The sequence below is a fragment of the Zootoca vivipara genome, chromosome 2, assembly GCF_963506605.1.
Source record: "Zootoca vivipara chromosome 2, rZooViv1.1, whole genome shotgun sequence".
NCBI lineage: Eukaryota > Metazoa > Chordata > Lepidosauria > Squamata > Lacertidae > Zootoca > Zootoca vivipara.
The window spans coordinates 109,237,851-109,249,467 of NC_083277.1; the positions used below are offsets into that span (position 1 = coordinate 109,237,851).

Genomic DNA, 11,617 nt, shown 5'->3' on the forward strand with positions numbered 1-11,617 from the left:
TTTCTCAACGATTGCTAATAATTTTGCATTGTTGTAACCCGACCTTGCAGTGTAGGGGCAGTTCACATCAAAACAAGCTTTGTTGTACTAGCCGATAGCCATGACAAAACCCATACACTGTCAGGAAAAGAAATGTCTTTATAACTCTATATTAAAAAGCAGAGCCGCTGCCTGAACCATCAAGATAATAAAATGCAGGTGCATGTGTAGATTGGGGACTCCACATAGCAGACAATGTTTTCCTATTTAGACTTCTGGATCTCCCTTACACTTTACTGCAGTTTTGTCCAGGTTCTTCCTCCTGATCATGTAGGGCAGTTAAGAAATCAATATCAAGTGCAGGGCAGCTGGACCAGAAGTGCCTCAAGTTCCTTGCGTTACAGCGGTCGGGACCCTTTCGCGCACCCCCAGATGCTGCTGTAATACGCAACTTCCATTGCCACATCTGAAGGGCCATATGTTCCCCGCAGCTGTTGCGTTAGGTTCCTTTTGCATAACACTAGTAGCAAATGACGCCATGTGAACGTGAAAGCGGTTGTCCTGTTAATAACGATGCCCCAATTTATCCCACAGATGATGCATACTTACTGCAGGGACTTAATATCGAACAACTTTACCCCGAAACCTCTAGTTTCATTACATATGATGGGTCGATGACAATTCCACCCTGCTACGAAACAGCAAGTTGGATACTAATGAACAAGCCTGTCTACATTACAAGGATGCAGGTATGTACTGCTAGATCTATTGACAAGGCCCGGTTAGAATAACGAATTTCAGGTATATCTTTGTGAAGGAATATGAGAATAAACCGAAGCGTGCGGGGAAATATGTGGTGGGTTAGTTCAAAAAAGTGAAGTCCAGTCTTCCCTGCCTCTCTAGCAAATACTATAAAACGTAATGCAATAAAACATCAGCCATTAAAAACTCTGAACAGATGCCTTCTAAAAGTCAAATAGTTGTCTATCTGTTTGACATCTGATGGGAGGGTGTTCCACATGGAGGGCTTCACTGCCTTGACGACCCTCCGCCTGGTTCCCTGTAGCTCCACATCTCACAATGAGGGAACCGCCAGAAGGCTTTCAGAGATGGACCTTGCTGGACAATAGAGGTGAAGACCTCCATTCAGGTATACAGGGCCAAGGCCGTTTAGGGCTTAAAAAGTTTAACACCAACACTTTGAATTGTGCTCGGAAATGTACTGGGAGCCAGTGTAGATCCTTTAGAACCAGTGTTAGCTGGTCCTGGCGGCCGCTCCCAGTCACCAGGCTAGCTGCCACATTGATGTTTCTAAGCCACCTTCCGAGGTAGCCCCACATAGAGTGCATTGCAGTAGTCCAAGCGGGAGAGAACTAGAGCATATAGCACTCTGGCGAGACAGTGCGCAGGCAGGCAAGGTCTCAGCTGACGTACCAGATGCAGCTGGTAGACAGCTTCCCTGGATGCTGAATCAACCTGTCCTATATACATCTCGCCTCTCTGCCCATTCGCTCAGTTTTCCTCTCCCTCTCAGATTTCTGCTCCCTTTCCTTCTTCCCTGCATTTACCCAAAGCACCCCTCCTCCAGACTTGCATTGATAGAGCCCTATTTCCTTCTGCCGTACTTCGCCAAGTTTTTCTACCTGCCCTGCCTTATCATCAGAGCAGCTCAGCCAATCACTGCTCAGCTTCTTTGTGGCAGGCGTGCCGGTGAGCCAAGCAGTGCCAGAGGGCCTTGAAAATGACCAGATTCTCAGTGTCAGGAAAGGGGAGCTGACCAGCGACTGCCAGAGACTTAATCACCATGATGGCCGGGGCAGCCGTATCCAGGATCTCTTTGCACAGTATAAATAACCTGACTTTGGGGGAAATGTCTTATCTGGTTCAGGGACTCCCAGAAATACTCGGGCTTCATATCTATTTTCCTAGATGAGCATGAGTAATCTGAACTGGCTTCTGCAGTTTTGCTTAAATGCATACTTCTTTTTACTGGGAAACAGAACTGCACACTCGCCAGTCTCTGATATTCATGGCACCAATCTTACAAGACAGTCCCATGTCTTAAAAACTATAATCTAGTAAGATGTAGCTGTCACTTCCTACTGCAACCTTTTAGCGGTGGCTCCTGCCTAGAGGTCTCATCAGGCAAGCGGGACTTGAATCAGCTTCACATGTGTCATTTAGATGTGCTTTTGGAGTCTCCTTTGCTCTCGGTGTGTGTGTGTGTGTATGCATGTGAAAGATAGAATAAATGCTCTTTTATCAGGTTGTGACAGTTGCCATGAGTAAGACACAACCTCCAGACAGGGTCAATTTGTCTGCAGAAAAATTCCTCTCTGACCAAGTATTTTCATAGCCACCAAGTATTTTCATAGCCACGCCTGGCTCAGTCATCGCCCATTTTAATAATAATAATAATAATAATAATAATAATAATAATAATAATAATAATAATAAATATTTATACCCCGCCCATCTGCCTGGGTATTAAAAACACAATAAAACATCAAACATTAAAAACTTCCCTAAGACAGTGTGGTGTAGTGGTTAAGAGCGGTAGTCTCGTAATCTGGGGAACCGAGTTCGCGTCTCCGCTCCTCCACATGCAGCTGCTGGGTGACCTTGGGCTAGTCACACTTCTCTGAAGTTTCTCAGCCCCACTCACCTCACAGAGTGTTTGTTGTGGGGGAGGAAGGGAAAGGAGAATGTTAGCCACTTGGAGACTCCTTAGGGTTGTGATAAAGCGGGATATCAAATCCAAACTCTTCTTAAGCAGGGCTGCCTTCAGATGTCTTCTAAAAGTCAGATAGTTGTTTATTTCCTTGACATCTGGTGGGAGGGTGTTTCACAGGGCGGGTACCGCTACCAAGAAGGCCATCTGCCTGGTACCCTGTAACCTCACATCTCGCAGTGAGGGAACCGCCAGAAGGCCCTCGGAGCTGGACCTCAGTGTCCGGGCTGAGCGATGGGGGTGGAGATGCTCCTTCAGGTAGAAAATGGGTGGACTTGAGTGAAGACTAATGGCTGAAGTCCCCAGTCAGTCCCACCACCATGGCCCCGCCCCTTTGCTTGCAGGTGATAGGCTGATTCAAACGGGCAGGTTTCCAGCAACCAGTGCGGCTGCAAGAGGAGGCACTGACGTCTTCCAATGGCCACACAGGGCAGAACGATGAGCCCCAGTCACAAACCCCCATTTCCCAGCAAGTGACCTTCCCATCACAAACCAGGGGCATGTATTTAATTCATAGTAACTCCATTCAAGTTTCACACCTTCCATTTTTTCCATAGACTTTTTATTTTAACACATTGTGGAAAAGCTCTCCTTTTATCTGCCTTGACTGTGCAAAAGACAATAGGATTTCAGAAGAATGTGAATAATTTCAGTGCGCTTCTCGATAGTGTTTCAAAGCCTTAACCTTCCAGATGCCATCACACCCTAAAAAACTGTACGCCCGCAACTGCAAAATGCATGGATGACTTTGAACTGCAAGTTCTCCACGCAGCTGGAGCCCTTGCTTTCCTACAGCAGATCTCCTTGCAAAGGAAGGAGTTACAGATGCGTTGCTGGGAAAACAGATTGCCAAGTGGCATTTCCCCCTCCGTTGCAATGGTTAACAAAAGATACTGAGCTGTTCAGCCGGGCAAGAGGGAAAGTGCAGCTCTCCACTGAACCACTGATGAGTGGAAGGGAGCATGGGGCGGGGGGGCAGATTACATCTGGCTGCAGGCTGGATCCAACCTTTGGCCAGGGGTTCTCCTCTCCTGAATTGCAATTTCCTCATTGCAGGCTCAGACCATTTTATTTCTTCCTGCCTAATGATTAATACAGTGGAACCTCGGTTTATGAACACCTCGGTTTATGAATTTTCGGTTTATGAACGCCACGGACCCATCTGGAACGGATTAATTCATTTTTCATTACTTTCAATGGGAAAGTTTGCTTCAGTTTATGAACGCTTCAGTTTATGAACAGACTTCCGGAACCAATTACACCCATGCTTCAGTTTATGAACGCTTCAGTTTAAGTACTCCGTGGACCCGTCTGGAACGGATTAATCCACTTTCCATTACTTTCAATGGGAAAGTTCGCTTCAGTTTATGAACGCTTCAGTTTATGAACAGACTTCCAGAACCAATTGTGTTCATAAACCGAGGTACCACTGTAATGATTTTGCCCTTAAGCCAGCCCCCCCCCCCCAAAAAAAACCTGCTAGGGGTGAGAGGTTAAACTGATGCTTTCTTGCCATTGTTTCTTTGCAATAACAATTTTTCACTGTGAAAGACAGAAAAGAAAAAAATGAGGGGGGCTCAGTAATTTAACACAGGAGCTTACATAGAGGGTCCCTTAAGAGGCATTTCAGCATTATTTCCTAGCCATAATGGGAAGCTTTCAGTTAAAGGCAAAATAAACTGAATTTGCCTATACAGTCGTACCTTGGTTCCCGAACAGAATGCATTCCGGGAGTCTGTTCAACTTCCGGAACCGTTCAAAAACCAAGGTGGGGCATCCTGCAGCCAATCGGAAGCCACGCTGGATGTTCGGCTTCTGAAAATCATTCAGAACCTGGAATGCCCACTTGCAGGTTTCGATCATTCAGGAGCCAATTTGTTCGGCAGCCAAAGCATTTGAGATCCAAGGTACGAGTGTATACATTGGGCAAGCTTTCATTGCAATTGCATTACACTACCAGATAATCAACAGAAATCAAAAAACAGAAGACAGGGGTACCGAGCACCGACAGTAAATTTTCTGGGTCCTTATCACTAATTGTCTGTCCTGGGTTTTGTATTTTGCTCGTATTTTTTCCTCCTGAATATTAACGGGTGTAAATTTTGTGGTGTTAAGTGGGTCCATTTATGTTTGTGCAGATGCATTCATTACGACTGCTAAGCCAGAATCAGCCTTCACAGATTTTTCTGAGTATGAGCGACAACTTCAGACCAGTCCAGCCTCTCAACAATCGATGTATCCGAACGAACATCAACTTTAGTTTACAGGGGAAAGATTGCCCAAACAATAGAGCACAGAAACTACAGTATAGAGGTACGCTCCAAACATCCTTTTCATTTCTTAAATGCTTGTTGTCATAATTTTGTAGCATCCCTTTTCAGCAACCAGGCTTAGGAGCGCAGGACCCTGCCTTAACCAGGTGAGATGATTTCTCAATGTAACTCAGGGACTTTTAATTCTCTTAACCAGCAGCAGCTCTCAGACAGAGAGAAACGGTCTTTCCCACTTTTATTTGGAGATGCTGGGATTGAATCTGGGGCTTTTCACATGCAAAGACTGTGGCCAGACTAGTAGTGGCTGGCAAGAAAGGCAATAGCTGTGCACTGCTCTTCTTTCAGCAGAGTAGCTGCTGTTTACCGGAAGGGAGAAAGGTGGGGAGGTCAGCATTGTGCATGTGTACCAGCCAGGGCCTTCTTGACCATATCCGGCGCCATGGTGCAAAGTTCCCTCCGGTGCCTCCCCCCCGTTTCCCAGAGTTTTTTAGGGAGGATGGCACTGCCGGCAGGGCTGGAGGAGGCAGAGAGTGGCTGGAGGGCAGCTCCTCCGGCAGAGAAGAGGCAGAGGCTGGATGTGGCGCCTTCCAGCTCAGCTGGACACTTCGTGCTGCGGTGGCCACGGCAGACGGAGGCTCCGGGTGTGGCGCTGCTTCGGCGCAGCATGGTGGAGGTGGGCGGGGCGGCGAGCTAATGCCGGGAGGCGCTGCATCCAGCCTCCGCCTCTTCCTTAGCGCCCCAGCACCCCGCGCCACTAGCCTCTATGGATAAGATGCCCCTGGCAGCAGCCGTCAATCTGGTGCTCCTACCTCTGGATCTGCACACAGCCAGCTGCCCCTCTCCCTCCCAGTAAGCAGCATCACAGCTCTGCTGGTGGGAGGTCAGTTGCACGGCCCCTTGTCAAGGAACCAGGTCGTCCACAGGGCAAGCACACACACAGAAGGCATGGAATGCAATTTAGCTTTTTATTAGCAGAAAAACAACAACACAGCAATGCTTCCTGGTTCATCTTAACGAAAGTGTTGCTGAAACTAAGCTCTAGGCATGCCCCTCTCCTCTAGCCTCTCACTTTGGATCCCTCCTAAACAGATGAAGGCTGTGACTCTCAAGTTCTAATCCTGCCCTAGAAGTTCATCCCTTCTGCTCCCTACTGGCTCTGGGCCCTAAGGTGTCATCTTCAGAGCCCTCTTGGGAGGCAGGCTGCCACTACTCTTCTTCATCCAGCCAGTCTCCGACGCCCCTTCCCATGGGCTGTTAGCGGCTCGGCCACTGAGCAACAGTCACTCTCCAAAACACACTCGACGTTTCAAGCAGGCTCCTGAACATTAAGCAAAATGGAGCATATGTTAGGAAAGTAAAATGACTCCAGACAATACTGGCTGGAGTCTGATGCTTGTGGTGGGCTGAAGGAGTTTCAGCTGGAAACAAAAGGGGCTTGAACGACTGAATGTCTGCACAGGGGAAATTACTTATTCTGGAGGAATCTCCACAATATGCACTATGGGAAATTTTCACTCCAAATTGGAGTGAAATGCCAGTCCTCTGCTGTAAACAGCAAATATCAGAGGCCTAAGGTTGGAGAAACAGCGAGGTAGCTGAGGAAAGTATGCCATTGCCTACAGACAGCCAGAATTAGCCACTTGCACAGGCACCCCTCTCTTTATGTCCCTAATTTCAAATGATTTAATATGGGTAGGAGAAATAACAGCTGTTTTCATGGAAGAGCTTCTGTGTGTCAGTCCAATCAGCAACTAGGAAATACCTCACTACAGTGATACTTTAGAAATGATGTTTCTGAACCATAGTACAGTGGTACCTCTACTTACGAATGGAGCTCCGTCCGCCATCTTGGATGCGGTTTAGATAGGATTTTTTCTACTTACGAATTTTTAGATAGGGTTGCTTCGACTTACGAATTTTTCTCCCAATGCATTTCTATGGGATTCAACTTACAATTTTTTTCGACTTACGAATGTGCGTTCGGAACGCATTAAATTCGTAAGTAGAGGTACCACTGTATATGTTTTGACACATCAATAGTTAATATGGATCCTGCCCATCCATTTAAACCAGGCCAGGGGGAACTGTGGCCTTCTAGATGTCATTGGACTACAGTGGATGGTCAAGGATGATGGGACCTGTAGCCCAACAACATAATGGTTCCCCATGTCTGATCTAAACAGTAGCAGCTATACCCATATACACATCATGCAAACATGGGGTATCTGGGAGCACAGTCACCAGCATCATGTGGTGGTTGTTTTTTACAGAGCAGCAGTGGCTTCACAGGAGAGGACCTGAGATTCACTCCCTGGCATCTTCAAGTAGGCCATAGAAATGAGTTTGAGATCCTCAAAGGTCACTGTCAAAGAATATAGCTAGATGGAGCAGTATACAGTGGTGCCTCGCTAGACGAAATTAATTCGTTCCAGGACTCAATTCGTCCTACGAAAATCTCGTCTAGCGAGGCACCGTTTCCCATAGGAATGCATTAAATGTCAATTAATGTGTTCCTATGGGTTCCGGGGGAACTGGTGGCGGCGGTGGCGCTTGCTCTCTTGGCTCGGGGAAGGCAGGCAGGCGCTTCCCCGAGCCAAGAGAGCAAGCGCTGCTGCTGCCGCCAACGACAGAGCCGGATCGGAGGAAGCTTCAGAAGCTTCGTCGGATCTGGCTCTGTCGGGCGGGGTGGGGGAAAGGTGAAGGAACGATCCTGCGCCTTTGCCCCACCGCTGCCAAGCCAGTGCCAGAGCTGCGGCCAGGGGCTTTTTGCAGTCTGCCTCCCCCTTGGCTCGGGGAAGGCAAATGGCGAAAAGCCCCCGCAGCGCCGCACTTTGGCTCCGGGGGGCACTCTGTCGGTCAGGGTGGGGGGAGCAGAGGATCCTCCGCTTCCCCCACACACATTGCCCGGGGATCGGACGAGGCTGGAGAAGCCTCGTCCCATCCCTGCCTTGTCGGGGGGGGGAGCGGAGGATCCTCCGCTTTCTCACACACACACTGCCTTTCCCCCACCGCTGCCAAGCTAATTTCAGAGCCGTTATGGGGTGCAGCTTCAGAAACCTCCAAAACTGCGCCCCATGCCGGCTTTTTGCGGCGGCGGGGGAAGAGCTTCTCCTGCCCCCACCTCCCGCCTGTCTTATGGGGTGCAGCTTCGGAAACCTCCGAAACTGCACCCCATGCCAGCTTTTCGCCGCTACGAATCCCCCGCTGTGCCGGGCGGGATGTGGGGGAAACACAGGAAAGATCCTGCACTTCCCCCACATCCCGCCTGTCACACACAGTGGGGAATTCCTCCCCTTCTTCCCACCGCCGCCAAGCCAAAGCCGGCTTCCCTCGGCAGCAGCAGCCGCTTTGTGCCGGGCGGCAGCGGGAGAAGCGGTTCCTCTGCTTCTCCCGCCGCCGCCTGGCACAAAGCCGGTTTCGCTTCCCTCGGCAGCCGCTTCTCCCGCCGCTGCCTGGCACAAACCCGACATCGGACGGGGCTTCAGAAAGGCGCAGCGCTTCTCCGAAGCCCCGTCCTATGCTCCCGGGTGTCCATGGCATGGCGGTGGGGGGAGAAGTGGGGGAACGGATCCGTTCCTCCACTTCTCCCCCCCCCCTTCTTCCCACGCTACAGCCCTTTGTGTTCCGCTGGTCTCTGCCGGTTGCCCCTCACCGGCAGAGACCAGTGGAACACAAAGGGGAACCAGCTGCAGCGCAGGAAGAAGGCAAAGGAAGATCAGCTGAGAGGCGCTGACAGCCTTCTTCCTTTGCTACAGCTGGTTCCCCTTTTGCTAGACGAATGCCCCTTTCGCTAGGTTTTGCAATCGGAGGTTTTTATGGCCACGCTTCGCAAGACGAAGCGGCAGCTATAAAAAAACCTCATCATCTTGCGAGGCAACCTCCGATTGCAAAACCTATTCGTATAGCGGAAAATTCGTCTTACAGGGCATTCGTCTAGCGAGGCACCACTGTAGTGGGAGACAGCGTCATACTTCCAGATTGTGAACAACACACTATATCCCTTTTTCTGAAGCCCTGTCTCCCTTCAATGTGTTACTCTAAGGCCAAAGTTTTACCTTCATTTTTTACTTGTCACGAGTTGGCTCCTGCACCAATCTCACGTGAGCACATAACAGGCCAAACTTGATGTGATTTCCATCACATAGTTTGGTGACTCATGTTTTCTTTCACCAGTTGCCATTAGTGGGGCTGGAAGGACAAAGGTGCATTGAGTCTGCGGGGAGGGGGAGCTTTAACTATTTGGGCACCACCACCAAAGTGACAAATAAAGTCACAAATGGTTACCATACATCCTCTATTGGGGGGGGGAGTTAAAATCTTGGTCGAGGGGATTTTTAAAAAACTTGGAAAAATGCCCAGGTTTTTTTGTTTGGGAGCAACAGGGTGCCCATTGCGCAGCTCAGCTGGAATGTGGGAAGGCTCCTGATCCCCAGCTGAGCCAGCCCCGGTACTACCCCTCTGCTATCTTCTTTTTTTGCCTTTCCAAATATGGCAGCCCTACAAATGGTGGGGAGGGGAGGCAGTAGGAGCACTTGATCTTTGCAATGGCGGAAGGTGCTCATCAGTGGCAGGGTGTTTCTCCATGCCATGAAGGGGTGCCCAGCAGAGGACAAACAGGGCAGCAATACCATCACCAAGCATCATGGTTGTTGCATGCTGCTCATGCCACCTTCCCAGGATCCAAGCCTTGCAAGGCCGCTCGGGAAGGGCAGTGTGGGGACCCCGCAGCCGTGCACCACTTGATCCCAGCCTCACACATGGCTGGGATCTAAGAGTGCATGGCTGCCGCATCCACACGCTACTGCCACCCCAGCCCAGCCTTGCAAGGCTGGGATCTGCGAAGGGGAAGCCCGAGTAAGGGGGATCCCGAGCAGCTGATGGCCCCGGTGGGTGCGAAGCAGGGATCCCCAGCCCGGTGCTCCTCTTACGGTGGGATGCTTTGTGCCCCTCAAAATTCTATGCACGAGGCCATGGCCCCTCTGACACCCATTACAAAGAGACTGCTGTCCAATACATCCTTACTTGGGAGCAGTCACCAGAATGGCATTCCAACACTTCTCACCTGGGCCCTCAGAAGCGGGGGAGGGGGATAGACCCCTCCCCTAGAGCCAAAGGCGCAATGGGGCTTTGCTGAGGCCCCTCAGTTGATGCGTGCCACAGCTGAGCAGCCTCAACAATAGGCCTGGGCGATGTATCAATACATCACCCAGCGGTATATCATAAGTGAAACCACCGCCACCACTCCAGACTCTCTCTAGCCCTTATGCCACAGAGGTACCGCGCAGGGAGGGGGTTTCGTTAAACTGTTTCACTGAGGTTCAGGAGCCACATGCCCCTCAGCAAAGCAGTTTAAAGAAGCTGCCTGCCTTAGCTGCCTTCCCACAGGCAGACAGGCTACCTCTTTCTCCAGGGCGAAAGCTGAGTTTTGTTCTTTTCTCAGTAACTCACCTAAGATCTGCATTCCCTGGGTACTTCTGTGATCTTCTTTAGTCATATGGGCGCTTCCCCTGCCCTCAAAAAAGTGGGTACCACTGTGGAAAACCTATATGATGATGATGTTCTTGTTGTATTCCTTTTCCAGTAAACGAATGGCTCCTCAAGTGATCCAGACAGAAGCAGGAAGAACTCCTAACCTCAGTTGAATGCTACTACTGTGAATTGACATAATACAGAATGCCCCAGCCTCATTCAGTCTTTGTACTTCATAGATGGCGTGCACACACACACGTGCTGCAACGAAAAGAGGGAAAAAGAGAGAGAAAATAAATGGATGCCAAGTTGGGAATTCAGCTAGATGAAATTTGTTCATAGATGATCGGTCCTAACAAAAGCAAAAAGACAATGATCTTACCGATAACATGATTACAATTTTGATACTGTTTTCCTGATACTATAGCTCACCAAGGAAAGACTTTTCAGACTTTGTACATATGTACCTCTGTTCCCCTCCTCCCCCTCATCATTCCCCCCATTAAAAAGAAAAAAAATACCATACATGGTGGTTCACTACGGCATCCAAGTGGGTTTGTATTCTGTGTGCCAAGTAATCCTTGGGAAGCTCTCATAATATCACTCTCATTACTGGTTACTGGCAAAGCAGAACTAGAAGATTGTTAAGGGAAACTTGTTTCTGGGTCATGATCCTTCTGTTTATTTAATAATGGACAGATACCGGGATAAGTATTGTAAATAGATCACTGAAGAATATAAAGGAAATTGAAATATTTTCCCCTCATCACATATCTGTAGTAGGAACTGCCAAGACTGGGATTAATCCATTTTTTTCTGTTCCTTGTTTTACAAAGGTCATACGTTGTGTTTGGTTACTGTTAACAATTCAATAAATGTGTTTAACAAATTAATTTACTACACTCGCTTTGGTTTACTCTGTCCTCCTCGAGATATAGATATACAGCGGGACCTCGACTTACGAATTTAATCCGTGCCGAATGCACATTCGTAGGTCAAAAACTTCGTAAGTCAAGTTTTGCATAGGAAAAGCGGTTTCCCATAAGAATGCATTGGAAACGGAAAAGCACGTAAGTCGAGGAAACCGCATCTAGCCGCGAACGGGTTTTCCATTCGGATGTCGAAAAAATCGTAAGCGCGCGGTCACTTTTTCCGCTCGTAAGTT

At 49.0% G+C, this 11,617-nt stretch overlaps 1 protein-coding gene across 1 annotated transcript in view; it reads left to right on the forward strand.

Annotated features, from left to right (window-relative positions):
• Nucleotides 1-11,345, forward strand: part of CA10 (carbonic anhydrase 10) — a 320,562-nt gene extending 309,217 nt beyond the window's left edge. The window contains exons 8-10 of the mRNA XM_035103821.2: nucleotides 574-728; nucleotides 4,849-5,023; nucleotides 10,565-11,345. Of these exons, the coding sequence (XP_034959712.1) occupies nucleotides 574-728; nucleotides 4,849-5,023; nucleotides 10,565-10,587 (353 nt within the window). The 3' untranslated portion in view covers nucleotides 10,588-11,345. The remainder of the gene's footprint in view (nucleotides 1-573; nucleotides 729-4,848; nucleotides 5,024-10,564) is intronic.
• The last annotated feature ends 272 nt before the right edge of the window (nucleotides 11,346-11,617 follow it).